Below are 14288 nucleotides of genomic sequence, written 5' to 3' on the forward strand. Positions count from 1 at the left end.
CCACTCAGCCTCCCTGCCTGTCAACGGCCTCATGCTTCTTCAGGCCCCTCACCTCCGCCTGTGGCCCCCACAAGTCTTCACGTATCTGTCCCCAGTGATCTGGCAGTTGAGTAACAGTGGGACCCTGGCTCTGCCACGTCAGGAGGCAGTCAATTGTGGTCAGAACACAGGGGTAGAGGAAGCCACCCATGCCTTGCCTCACAGCTCAGTATTACAGCTGGCTCCAGGGGCAGTGCAGTTGGGTACCAGACACTCAGACCCCTGTCATTGGAGGTCATAACCACCTCTCTCCTAGAACATGTCAGCTGAGTGGCAGAGCAAGATTTAGACCAGTGCCAGGTCATCTGAGTCAAAGGAGAGCGGCTACATGCCATGCTGACCAGCACTTTCTGTCTCTCCCATTGGTTGGAGGCAGGTTCCTCTGGCCAGACCCATAGGGGGCCCTTCCTTCCACCAGGCCCAATATAAAGGGTGGCTCAACTCAGGTTCACCCTGCAACTGATTCAGAGGTGAAATCATACCAAGAGGGTAAGCCAGATCCCAGCTGGGAGACGATACACGGCTCAAACACAGCCCAGCCGTAGAACCCCTGAATTTTAATGCCAGGGCTCTGAAAGGAGCCTCTGCAGATCTACCACCTCTGTCCCAGGCACCAATCCATCAGGCAGTGACAGGCACATGGACTTTGCTCCTATGCAGGAGAGGTCGAGCAGGAGCAGAAGCTCGCAGAGCCTCTAGGAAGGGCTGGACCATCTTAGGGCCTGAGAGGCCTGGCCCTGGAGCACTCTGCACTGCTTGGCAGGGGCATGGTATAGTTATGGAGTAGGAGGTGAAGAAAGCGACCGCGGTTCAAGCCAGGGGTTACAGGTGCACTGAAGGGAGGGCTCCCTGGAGAGGTAGGGCTTGGCTCTTCTCAGCTGGGAAGCCAGAGGATCATGACCTCCAAGGCACTCGGCTCAGACCACATCTGTGGTGGGGAACGGAGGACACGCCACTGTAGGTCCAGAAAGGAGCGGACAGCTTCAGTACCCCCGGGGGACAGCTTGGCCCTTGTCCTCCAGGTTGGCAAAGGGGGCTGCGGGTGAGTCTGATGAGTCAATTGTCTGGTAGGCACTGTGCTCCTGAGAAGGTCCGAAGAAACCTAGAGGACAGGGAAATGAGACTGTGGGGCCTTTAGCTGAGTACAGACGCATCCACCCTAGGCGTGGTTAGTGCTCGGCATCCTAATACCAACGGCAGCAGCAGAAGCCCTGACTCATGTCTGTATGGGGCACAGATTTGAAAATGAGGAACCTGAGGGCCAGAGAAACAACTGATTTGGTAGTATGTGGCTTGTATGTGACTTGAAATAGAGGACACTGGAGTTCAAACCTAAGTAGCAGGTCCTGTGGTTCGTGGCTTCCCAGCAGCCCATCGGGAATCTACCCCTGGCCCACAGGTTTCTCCTGCTCTCGGCCAGGCACAAGGATCCATGCATAGCACTGCATCTAGAAGCCCCAGAGCTTGGCACAGTTGCTATTCCCAGAAGGCTAAGGCTGAGGGTAAGGACAAGATGGAAGGCAGCCACGTCTCTCACACTCCTCCCCTGGCACATTTGTCCTGGGACGGTGAACAAGTCCCAAGGGCAGAGGGCTTCCAGCTCTTATCTGTTCCCTCCACTCCTGGGCAGGTCTAGATGATGCTGAGGTAATCCAGAGTGGGGAGCCACAGGCCACCTGGGGACCCTCCAGCTCCCCCAGAACAGGGTCAGAGAGGACAGTGTTGGCTACGGCAGTGAAGAGAGGACTGGCACACAGGGCTCCCTTGGCCAACAATAAAACCTGCTTGCCCAGGCGCGGCATCATCGCTGCCTGCCTAGCATTGTGTCTGCCCGTGATGGGCACATCCCACAGGGCAGGAGAGCACAGCTTCAGAGCCAGGGCTAGGTGGAAACACAAGGAAGGAGTTGTTCCTGCAGCCACCTGCAGGCCCAAACCAGAGGCTGCCGCTGCCCTTGGGAGCTGAGCTCCTTCCTGGCTTCTCACACGCTCTGGATGGAGGGAAGTCTGACAGCAGGAATGAAGAGTCACACCAGACTGACAGTCGGGGCCCAGGGTTTTGCAGCCATGATTGCTTGCCTGATGGACCAGGGAGAGGCAGAACAGAGCAGGACTTACCTGGGCGGAGTGGGAGCTCACCCCCTCGCTCACGGTGCATGTGGTAGACGAGGCAGCAAGAGAAGGGCTTGAGCAGCAAGCTGAGGATGGCCATGCCGGCGCTGAAGCGCCCAGTGTCGTTAATGACAGAAGTTGGGTAGAAGATGCTGATGTAGATAATGTCCAGGAAGATGGTGACCACCAAGCCGCCAAGAAACTGCGAGAAACACCACCATGGGATCATGGGCACTGACACCACCCCCAGACCCCAAGTTTCCCTCACATATATCAGCCTGGAATAGATCTTATGATGACACCTGCATGTCCTAGGAGCAGGACACAGGAATCTGGCTCTAGCCTGTTGCCCCAGAATTCCCTACCCTCATTTCCTGCCACTAAGGCCATGATGGAGGCCAACACTTGGCTCCAGAATTTGAGAGGGACAATCCCTTGATGTCGGTACCATTTGTTTATACTACTAGGAAACAAGGAAAAATCCCTCTGCAGTCCTAAGAAGCCATGGCCTCATTGTGAAAAGCTGGGCACCTCAGGTCAGTGTCAACTCTAAGTCCGTAAAGGAAGGGCACTCCCTCTTGTCCAGGCCTCCCAGTCCCATCCTTTTCCCCGAGAAGACAACCCTGAAGCAGGTCAGATTGCTTGGGAGGATAGCCAGTCTTGGGGTTCAGTGGCCTCCACCTTATGTGGTGGGACGCTGTATAGTTAGCCCAGCTAGCGGCTCTCCATCCTGGGAGGCTTCCATACAAGGCTTTAGAACAGAGGAAGAGAGAAGCCTGGGGTGGATACGGGGCACAAGGATGAAACTAGTTCCTTGCTCTCTCCTACCCCACTCCCTACTCACCATGCCTATGGCATCAATAGAGTCCGGCTGGGCTACAGCCCACACGCCCAGGGCCAGGATCGTGAAGTTGCTCCAGGCATAGGAGCCTGGGAACACTAAGCAGCCCCTGCATAGAAAGACACAACCAATCAGGCCATCACCACCCTGAGCAGCCACAATTCCTTCCTCCTGCTCCAGGGCCTTAGTCTCCTGAGAACAGGCCACTGGGTTCCTGAATTGGCCTCATCCATCCTCTCCTGCTGGTACAGGGCCCGCAGCTCCTCTGTGCAGGTCTTAATGTCACTCTTGCCCCTCTGCTGGCACTTTTTGAAACAGCAAGCCGTATGTGGGCCAGATCCTGTGATTCCTCCACGCCAACCTTCCCAGCAGTTCCCTGACCTGTTTGGAATGCCTTCTATGCTGTGGTCTCTGGAGCTCCCATGAGCCCCACCCTTACCTGCTGGCTGCCCCTGTAGCTTTGGTTTCCTGATTGTGCAGCCATTTCTTGTTATCTTGGAGCTCAAAGTTGCCTTAGATCCCCCGGCCTGACCCACGGCCTCCCTGCTGTCGATTTCAGGGCATCACTGTCAACTGACAGCACCTAGTTTGCTTGCAGAGTGGCTTATCACAGTTAACATGGGGCTTTCCTGGGACCTGGCTCTGCCCCGCACACTCTAAATCCATTCGTTCACAGCTGCTTCTGGAGGGAGGTGTTCCCATGAGCCTCATTTCACAGATTCGGAGGCACAGACCTAATAGGTGAGGCACCAAGAGCAGAACCAAGGAGAGTGGATAGCAAAACTGGCTGAGTTATACAGGAATAAGAATCTCAGGGAAGGGAAGCCAAGCCCAGACCCTGAGTTGAAGAGGTTTAGGGTAGGGGGTGAGGTGAGAAGTGCCTGGGAGGAGCCACAGACTCTGAGTGATGCTGGAGGAAATAGGAGGAGCCACAGGCTCTGAGTGATGCTGGAGGAGCTGGGAGAGCTATGAGGAGCCATAGGCACTGAAGGATGCTGGAGGAGCTGGGAGGAGCCACAGGCTCTGAGTGATGCTGGAGGAGCTGGGAGGAGCCACAGGCTCTGAGTGATGCTGGAGGAGCTGGGAGAGCTATGAGGAGCCACAGGTGTCCTGGGTTTTTTTTGGGACCAGAGAGCAGCAGGGCTGGGACTGGCAATTGGGTGATGAGGCCTGGTATTTTTTCCAGTCCTGTCTTAGCCTAGACACCAATGTGGGACCTCAGGGAAAGTGACCCCCTCTGCTGTTTACAGCACTCAACAGCTGCTGGCACACGCACAGCACTTCAAAGCCTGCAAAACACACACGATCTCAGTGGTTTCCTGACTTGGTTTTGGCAGAGCAATCTTCCTGGAAGCTCCAGACACGTGACAGAAGTGACAGGGAAGGAGCCCCACATAGGGGTTTGGTTGGTACACACTACTGCAGGGGCCAATGGCAGCCCCAGCCCTGGGCAGATGGACTGGCAATTGTGACTGGCTGAAACCCTGCAGGATGGGACCTGACCAGGCTGGCAGGACCTGGGAACACGTCCACACGGACCCTAGGGAGGTGTGAACACAGACCCCAGGCGACAGAACACACTGGATGCAGCCAGACACCCAGAGTCACTCACCAGGTTGTCAGCAGCCAGTGAACCATGAGGATAACCTAAGGCACAAAGACAGGCATCGGTAAGTCTGCGAATGCAGTGTCACAGGGAGCACAGAGCGCATGGGAGACCCCTGCCTGGCAACTCCAAGGGTCTCACAAACGTCTTAAACCCCAATAACAGCAAAGGGTCTGCGGTGAAGGAGAAAGATGAGCCCGCCTGGGAATGGGCACCTCTGCCCAGTCCTGTCCCTCTGGGAAGGCCGGGGCATGAGCTCTGGAATCAGAAGTCTGAATGGGAAAATGGGAGGGACCTCTAACACGGGGTGAGTTCTTAGGACACTGGGGCCAGTGTTGTGGGCTGAGGGGAAGGCAGCCACAGCAGTCACAGAAGGGAAGAACAAGGAGGGCGGGCTGGGCCTTAGCGGGTGTTTGCCCAGCATGCCTGAAGACCTGAGCCCAATCCCCACACTGAATACACTGCGTAAATCAGGCAGAGTTGTGCACACCTGTAATCTCAGCAGTTCGGAGGTGGAGGCAGGAAGACTGGAAGTTCAAGATCATCCTCAACTACATAATGATTGGAGACTAACCGAGGCCTGCGGGGAGAGCTGGGAGAGGGGAGAGGAGCCAGTTGTAGTTGGCAACTCAGATTTCAAGTTGAATGGCCTTGGGGAGCTTGAGACTTCCCTGCAGGAGACATCACAAACATGTCCTCACGCCAAGGACAAAAATCCCTCTGGCCTGCCTGTATTTCTGTAACACCCTTTTACGGTGTTTGGCATCCCTGAAATCCCCAGCCCTGGTTCTGGATAGACGACATTGCCCGGAGAGCTAGGACAGGAGGGCAGATGCCATAGAGGGCACTGTCAGCTGGAGTGGGCATCTGGGCTGAGTGCTGAGGATGAGCAGAGTCAGGCCAGGCGGGGAGCCAGGACCAGCCCCGTGAGTGGGAGGAGGGCGTGGCCCAGGCAGAGGCTTCCTGGAGGCCAGGGCAGTGCACTGGACCAGAGCCGACAGGCAGGAACTCTGCAGGGGGATCCCCGGGCTCACTGGCCAACAAGTCTAGCTCAATCAGTGAGCTCCATGTTCAGGATGAGACATGAGACTCATAGGGGCTTGTTGGCTGTCAGCCGAGCCCTAGATTCAGTGAGAGACCCCGTCTCGAGTGAGTATGGCAGAGAGTGAGTGCAGGGCACCCATGGGAGAGGAACCCTATCAAGAGACTAAGCTTCAAGGTGGGCATGATGGCACACACCTTTAATCCCAGTACTTAGGAGGAAGAGGTAGGTGGGTCTCTGTGAGTTCAAGGCCAGCCTGGTCTATAAAGCAAGTACAGGACAGTCGGGGTTGTTACACTGAGAAACCCTTTCTGGGTGGGGATGGGGGAAGACTAAGCCTCTCCTGCCTTAGTTTCTCCATCTTTGTAAAAGGAATATAATCAGCCATCAGAGAGGACTTCCAAGAAAGCTGCAGGGAGAAACAGAATCAAATGGCCCAGCCCTTCCTGGAAGTTCACAGGGAAGGGGCCAGTGGCCAGCTGTGAGCACAGACCAGTCCCTGCTAGCTCTTACTCAGGGAAATAGGAGACCAGGCTTCTCAAACAGTTTGGGCCAGGCCACAGCAGGAAGGGAGCCGAGCCTGAGCTGGCTTTCACAAGAGCGCAGCCACAGCGGGCTGTCTGGCTCTTCCCCAGACAAGGCCAACAGGCCAGGGCAGCAGAGGTCACTGGGTGCTGGATGGGGAATATGCCCCCCCCCCCCCCGTGTGATGGGATGGTGTGTATTTCCACAGAGAGAGGAGAGCATCTATTCCGAGGGAACCTTGACTTCAGGGGAAGCAGGTCCTTGCCAGGTCTTACAACTGCCATCCCCACGCCTGCCCACCTCACTCCTGGGTGGAAGCCTCAGTCTGCAGTAACCCCACCAAAGCCCCACCTGCTCCTTGAGCCCACCCCAAGGAACCCACTGCTCGCTCTGTCTACAGGGCCAAATGGAGGAGACTCACGCTGCAGAGACCCAGCTCACTAGATCCAGTCAGAACGCCCAACAGCGGCTCAGATGCAAAGGCAAGATCAAGACGACCTGTCCTGAGTTTTCTTTGTTTCAGGGACTTGTTTTCAGTTCTGAGATGGGTTTGTTTGTTTGTTTCTTTTTTTTCCCCCTGAGACAGGGTTTCTCTGTGTAGCCCTGGCTGTCCTGGAACTCGCTATTAGACCAGGCTGGTCTCGAACTCACACAGAGACCAGACGCACTTGCCTCTCTGCCTCCCAAGTGCTACACCGCAGTACATCCCAAGATGTACACCGCAGCAACCCCCCTCCCACTGGGGCACATCTGGTCTGAGTTTTTAATACCCCTCCCACGCACCAGAAGGCACAGCCTGTTTTCCACCCCTTTTTACAGTGAGCAAAACTGATACAAGGTCACACAGATAACTCAGTGTCCAAGCCTGACCCCAAAGCCACTCCGTCCACTGTCAGGATCTGCAAGGCCAGAGGCAGGGCAGAGGAAAGTGAAGTTTAACTTAGAAAAGGGTGGGTCGGCAGAAGTCCAGTGGCCATGAGGTTAACCTTTTGTTTGGGGCTGTGGACTGTGGCTCAGTGGGAGAGAACTTGCCAGGCAAGTGGTACCCTATGACAAGAAAACAAAACAAGCATTTACTATTCCCTAAGGAGGAGAAGGTGGGGACTTCCCAGACCTCAACTTAATACATTCTGGTGTGTCCTGTGCAAACACTTGGTGGCCTGATGGATAAGATGGTAGGATGCCCCAGGACAGCTGAATTCAAGGGCTACCCAGGAGGAGGGCCAGGTCCTGCCAGCCCTGATCATCTGGCAGACTTTGGCATCAAAGCCAAGGGACCGAGCATCCACAGACGAACCTGGTTAAGTCTCCTGACCTCAAACAACTGCCACCTGCTTGTCAGTATGGCAGGGATAAGATAATCACACTCCTTGGCTCAGGAGGACAGGGGTGGGAGGAGGGGGCAGAGGTTAGTATAGCACTCAACACACGGGCCTCATGACCACCGTCGGCTTCCCCACCGCCGGCTCCTCCAGCTTGGAACACAGGTCTAGTCCAATCTGAGTGGCTTCAGCTCAGCTCCTGCAAGCTTCCAGAGATGCATGGGTGGGGCCCAGCTAGGGACAGACTTCCTTCACAGAGCCTGGAACAACTGCTTCTTTTCACCTCCCCGCCCCCCACACACACCTAGCCAGCTGTGCTGGGCGTTCTGCGTCTTTAAGGACACAGGGTGGAGCTGAAAGGGGGCAGCCACTGTGTCCCAGCTGCCCTCCATAGGGTACAGATCTTGCAGACAAAATGACCAACACTCAGGCTCATTCTGAATTTCAGATTATGGATAATTCAGTATGCCCCCAACACTGAGAGACACAATAAAATGCTGTCATTGATGCAAAGCCCAAAGTGACTGGACGTCCCTCCTATGTGTTACCTCACAACCTCTGGCAGGCACTTGCTTCTAACTGGTCCTGGCTAAGATCCATGGAGATACAGGGCTTGTCAATCAGATCAGGGGAGGGCCCAGTCTCTGCACCCTGGGCCCCAAAGCCCATCTAACTCACACTTGTGATGGACGCTCTGGGCCTATCAGGCTCTAAAAGTCGACACAGACCATCAAAACCAATTAGTGCCAAGTAACCCCGTACCTGGGAATGTCAAGCCCTGGAGCTGGGTCTTTGGGGGTTCAAATACTGACTGCACCATTTAGTTCTTGGGGGACCCTCGCAATTTCCTTACATGATCTAAGCTGAAGTTTACATCGCTCTAAGAGACTATAGCTTCTCTGGCCAGGTGTAATGGTGCAGGCCTTTCATCCCAGCACTCAGGAAGCAAGAGCAAGCAGATCTGTGTGTTCAAAGACAGCCTGACTTGGGACAGTGAGTCCCAGGCCAGGCAGAACTAGATGACCCTGACTCAAAGCAGAAACAAGTGAGATCAGCAAGCAACACAAGCTGGGGGGCATGGCTCCGTCAGCAGAGTGCTTTAGCATGCAAGAAACTCGGGGCTGCATCCCCAGGACTGCATAAGCCCCGTACTGGAGAAGCAGAAGCAGGAGGATCAGAAGTTTCAGGTCATCCTCAGCTACGTAGGAAGTCCAAGGCTAGTCTGTACTACACGAGACCCTGGTTCAAATGAATAAAACACATCGGCCCATAAACACCAGCTCCTTTCTCACCCTTTCCTATGGTTTATTATTATTGTTTGTGCGTGGCACTGAGATGAAGTCCAGGCCTGGTGTGGGTTACTCAAATGCTCTACCACTAGGACTAATGCTGTCCTCTTAATTATTTGGGGGCAGGCTCAAGCAGAATAAGGAAGGCACCGCCTGACCTCCACTGCTCCAACAGTCACTAGCAAAAGCAACAAGCCCTGCAGCAGCCCTGCAGCAGCCCGTAAACCTCTCCGCGGCTAAGAGGTCCGCCCATGCCCATTCCTTTGCGCCTATCAAACCTCCCTCCAGCTGCTGGCCAGGAGCTTAGGAATGAGAACCCGGGCAGTGTAAGTCACAGCTTAACCCAACTGTGGAGTTACACCGCTGCTCCAAAACCACCTAACTCTTCGGTCGGTCCCTTTGATCTCAGACACCAAAGGGTGCTAAATCCTTTGACACCTGGGAGTCTAAGAGTTTCAAGGAGCCTGCACCAAGGCCCAAGATGGCCGGTTTAGATTCAAGTCCACGCCCCTCTGACCGAAACTGAGAGGCCAGCCCCTCTGTTGCAAACCAGAAGGGCTGAGAAAGAAAAAGTAAGAACCAGGGAAATGAAGACATCGTGGGCAGCCCCGCTGCCCGGGGCCCAGCACAGGCTTTGGGTTTTTTGCTTTTAAGAAACTTCTGCAGTTCCTGCTTCTTAACTATGAAAGAAGGACGCTGCGTGCGGAAATTTGGGAGAAACAATTGTTTGGGGACACTGGGTTTCTCCTATCCTGTGCCAACACACAGAGGGACGCAGCGGGACTGCACTGGAGGGGGTCTGACCTCTCAGGAGGAGAAGAGTCCCTGTCCTGCTGCTGGGGGACAGGAGGAGCCCTGGTCCGGGCTGTCCGGGCCCCGTGCCAGCCTGGGTCTGTCCGGGAGGGGTGGCCCTGTCGGTCTCTGTCCCCAGGTGTCCCTCTCGGTGTCCACTGCCTCCTCCCTTGGGCTCTGCACCTTCCCTTCTGCTCCGACTCCGTTCCCCAGGCTCCTGAACCCCCGCCCACCCCGGCCGCGCGGCCACCTTCAAGTTCACGGCGGGCAGCTCCATCCCGACCCCGGCGGAGGGCACCTGCACGACGGCCGCGGGGACTCCTGGGCTCCGAACTCGGGAACAAACTTCCCGGCCCCGCCCGTCACGTTGCGCCAGCTCCAACCGTGGCCTGGCGGTGAGCCACGTGAGGCCAACTCGCGCGGCCACGTGACTGCAGCCTGTTGCTAGGAGACAGCGTCTAGCAGTTGGCTCTTGCTGCAAGGCTCAGGCTCCCGCCACAGCCTAGGCCTCAGACAGCAGCTGCGCTGCAAGCAGAAAGTCGAAAATTCTGCAGCCTGGAGGCAATGGGCTGCCCAAGTGGTTCTTGGTGAGGATCACCCGCAGTCAGGAGAGCCTGGGGCAGCCAGGCAGAAACTGCTCGGGTGATAACAGCTGGTGTCTGCCCCGGGACAGCCTCTCTCCTCCTTTCTGCCCTTGTACAAGGGTTAGTACAATTCCTATCTCCTTATCCTTGTGATGGCCAGTGTGTAAACGGTGAGGCCTGGAGGGATGATTCCATGGTTAAGAGCACCTGTTGTTCTTTCAGAAGACATGGGTTCGGTTCCCAGCACCCATGTGGCAGCTCACAACCATGTACATATGATCCTACTGCCCTCCTCTGTCCTCCGCAGGCACCAGACACACACAGAGCACACACATACATGCAGGCAAAACATTCAAACACAGGGCTGGAGAGATGGCTCAGAAGTTAAGAGCATTGCCTGCTTTTCCAAAGATCCTGAGTTCAATTCCCAGCAACCAAATGGTGGCTCACAACCATCTGTGATGGGTGCCCTCTTCTAGCCTGCAGGCATACACACACACACACACAGACTATTGTATACATAATAAATAAATAAACAAACATTCATACACATAAGATAAAAGAAATAAATCTGAAATAATTCAAAGCCCATTTCTTATTGTGTTAAATTTCTCCTTCAAGCTTATTGGATTTCAAGGGACTTGATTAAAATACATTTTAAAAAAATAAAAGAAGGCAGCCCTCGGAGATCCAGTGGATCTGTGTCTTGCTTCAACAGTGTTTGGAGGGAACAGACCCGGGACCTTCCTTTGTTAGCTTCCACCTCTCCTCATCCTCTCCAGTCGCAGCCTCTGAGACCATCTTCTCGCCGCCTTCAGCTCCTAGGACCAGCCAGCACTGTCTCTTTGCGGGTAGCTCCAGACTGCGTCTCAGCCACGACCTTCCAGATTTGTCAGAATTATTCCACCGAAGTGGAGGCTGCCATGAACCACCTGGTCAACCTGCACCTGCAGGCCTCCTACATCTACACCTACCTCTCTCTGGACTACTATTTTGATCTAGTGACGTGGCTCTGGAGGCCGTAGGCCACTTCTTTTGTGAATTGGCCAAGGAGAAGCGCGAGGGCGCCAAACGATTGCGAAGGCCGTGCATCCTTTCAGAAAGTACAGAAGCCATCTCAAGATGAGTGGGGTAAAACCCAGGAGGCCATCTCTGTGACTTCCTTGAAAGCCACTTCCTGGATGAGGAGGTGAAGGTCATCAAGAAGATGGGCAACCACCTGACCAACCTCTGCAGGTTGGCTGCTGGGCCCCAGGCTTCTCTGGACGAGTACCTCTTTGAGCTGCTCACTCTCAAGCATGACTAGGAGGCTTCTCCTTCCAAGGGGCTCCCACCTCTGCTCTGCCTCAACTGGCCTCAGGACCTTCACCTGAACCTCTCAGGAAGCCACTAGGCACCTTTGTAAACATGGTATTACTTTTGCTGTTTCAAATGGCTTTATTTTTACTTGGCCCAAGCCATTTGAAACAGCAAAAGAAAAAGAGAGAGAGAGAGAGAGAAAGAGAGAGAGAGAGAAAAGAAAAGAAAAAAGTAGGTATGGTGAGTGGATCCGGCAAAATAACAGTACTTGGGAGGCTGAGGAAAGAACACCATGAGATCAAAATCTGCCTGGTTTTACAAAGTAATACCATGTTTATTTCTTATTTATTTTGTGAGGTGGGTGGATACATCACACACCATGAGTGCGGAGCTGAGAAGACAGCTTGGGGAGTTGGTTCATTCCTTCTATCCAGGGTTTTGAAGCCTGGGTAAGTAAAGGAAGACAGGAGACAGAAATCAAGAAAAAGATTTTCAAGCTAATGGCTGAATAGCCTCAACCGCTAGAAAAGCAGAAACCGCTAGAGACAGGAGGACTCCTGGAGCCCAGTAGTTCAACCTGGGCAACAGAGTGAAACTTTGTCTAAAAGGAGAGGGTCAGGGCTCAGTGTCATAGTGTCTGTCTATCACGCTTCCATCCCCAGCATTGGCAAAGGATTTTATCAGAGCCTACGTAAACCTCCGAATGACCGGATGGTGCCTGGCGTTTTCTACATGACCAACGATGCATACAAGCTTTTGTACCATCAATGTACAAGAAGTTAGTCACTTGCCCTCTGCTTACTGGGATAGCCAAAGTTCAAGAACATTCAAGCATGCCTTTAATCCCAGCACTTGGGAGGTGGATTACTGTGAGTTCAAGGCCAGCCTGGCCTACAAAGAGAGTTCCAGGGCAGTCAGGACTGTTACACAGAGAAACCCTATCTCAAAAAGAAAGAAAGAAAGAAAGAAAGAAAGAAAGAAAGAAAGAAAGAAAGAAAGAAAGAAAGAAAGAAAAAAGAAAAAGTTCAAGAACATTCTGTCTGGACATGTCTGGACAGTTAGCAGAAACTCTGCCCAGCTGAGCCTCCATTTGTGCTAAGCCGACTGGAAGGATAAGGAGTTGCCATGCCTGGGCTCTTGGGTGTGGGTCCTCTCAGTGGACAGCTGCAACTTGCTCTGCTCTCCAGAAGGATAAAAGCTGTATAGGAACTCATAAAACTGCCTCAGTGGGAGCCAGGTGGTGGTGGCGCATGCTTTTAATCCCAGCACTTGGGAGGCAGAGGTGGGCAGACCTCCATGAGTTTGAGGCCAGCCTGGTCTACAAGAGCTAGTTCCAGGATAGGCTCCAAAGCTACAGAGAAGTGCTGTTGCAAAAAGACAAAAACAAAAACAAAATAAAAACTGCCTTAGTGGACACATGGTAACATCCAGACAACCCCACAGTTCCTCAGAGAGAAAGGATTTTTTTTCTAGGTAGATGGGAGGAGTTTTTTTGGGGGGGACAGGCCTAGTTTAAAGCCCAGTTTGAAAGCACAGCCCCTCAGTCCAGGAGGAAGGCCAGCTACAAGTCTGCCATTGTGATGGACAGCTATTCTATTTTGTTCCTAGTCAGAAAGTTTCTCTACAGCCCAGGCTGGCCCTGAACTTGAGAGTGCCCTCTTCTAGCCTCCTAAGGGCTGGGATTACAGGTATTTGACTTTACATCTGTCTAATTATGGTTTATTATATAAGTTTAATTAACTGATATAAAAATTATACACATTGCCGGGCGGTGGTGGCGCACGCCTTTAATCCCAGCACTCGGGAGGCAGAGGCAGGCGGATCTCTGTGAGTTCGAGACCAGCCTGGTCTACAAGAGCTAGTTCCAGGACAGGCTCCAAAACCACAGAGAAACCCTGTCTCGAAAAAAACCAAAAAAAAAAAAATTATACACATTGACAAGGCACAATGTGATGTTCCCATACATGGATATATCCTGTAATGTTGAATCTCTGATTATGTTTATTTAGTTTCTGTGTCTATATGTAGGCAAGCTTGTCACGGCTCCTGTGTAGAGGTAAGAGGACCAGCTTCCTTGAGTTGATCCTCACCTTTCCACCTTGTTTTTAAGGCAGCCCTGCTCTTGTGTTTTCTGAGTACACCAGGTACTCAGAAAATCTGGGAGATTCTCCATTCTCCATTTCCCATTTTCTGTAGGGAAGCTGGGATTAAGGATGCACGTAGGTGGACTTTTCTGTCCCACCAACCAGCTCCCAAATAACCACATAGAGACTTATTAATTATAAATGCTCCAGCAACATTATAAATGCCTGCCTTCCTTCTGCCATGCTTCCCACTATGATGGTCACGGATTCTAACCCTCTGGAACCATGAACCTCAGTAAATACTTTCTAAGTCATCATGGTCATGGTGTCTCTTCACAGCAATAGAAAAGAAATTAAGAATACACACACACACACACACACCCCGCAAAGGAACAAAGAAACAAGTCAACCAAGGCACTCATAGGGTCCTGCCCCACATGCAGAAGGAGGAATGTTGCGGAGGCCAAGGAGCATCTAAACAGACAGGCCCTGCAGGCCTCCTCAGTTTGTCACCGTTAGATCAGACCCTTCCCCCTCGCATTCCCCCACACATCCATGACTGTGTGCATTCAAGGTACCTTACAGAAAAACAGGCAGCTCCCCGGGTCTTTGGGTCTTTGTTTTTGAAAGTTCCCAGGTCATATTGACCTCGGATTAACTACATTATGTCATGCTTTTTGTATGTCAGGCGAGCGTCGTCACTGTGTAAAGAGAACACAGGCCAGGCCAAGATGAAAGGGATGGAGCCAGGCCA

General features: G+C 53.2%; 1 protein-coding gene and 1 pseudogene across 3 annotated transcripts; one reads left to right on the forward strand and one right to left on the reverse strand.

Annotated features, from left to right (window-relative positions):
• Positions 1-273: 273 nt before the first annotated feature.
• On the reverse strand, positions 274-9948 carry Agtrap (angiotensin II receptor associated protein). 3 transcript variants are annotated; one of them, XM_075945835.1, is made up of 5 exons: positions 9818-9948; positions 4604-4638; positions 2995-3100; positions 2157-2352; positions 274-1141 (listed from the first exon to the last, which is right to left on the reverse strand). In XM_075945835.1, exons 1-5 carry the CDS (start codon positions 9842-9844, stop codon positions 1023-1025), a joined length of 483 nt encoding a protein of 160 aa, XP_075801950.1. In that variant the 5' UTR covers positions 9845-9948; the 3' UTR covers positions 274-1022. The 3 variants fall into 3 exon arrangements, with proteins under 3 accessions (XP_075801950.1, XP_075801951.1, XP_075801953.1); XM_075945836.1 differs by lacking the exon at positions 9818-9948 and adding an exon at positions 5088-5249; XM_075945838.1 differs by lacking the exon at positions 4604-4638 and having other exon boundaries at positions 9818-9936.
• A 183-nt stretch (positions 9949-10131) lies between these two features.
• LOC142833356 (ferritin light chain-like) lies at positions 10132-11457 on the forward strand (annotated as a pseudogene).
• Positions 11458-14288: the final 2831 nt, after the last annotated feature.

This window comes from Microtus pennsylvanicus, chromosome 13 (assembly GCF_037038515.1).
Source record: "Microtus pennsylvanicus isolate mMicPen1 chromosome 13, mMicPen1.hap1, whole genome shotgun sequence".
Taxonomy (NCBI): domain Eukaryota; kingdom Metazoa; phylum Chordata; class Mammalia; order Rodentia; family Cricetidae; genus Microtus; species Microtus pennsylvanicus.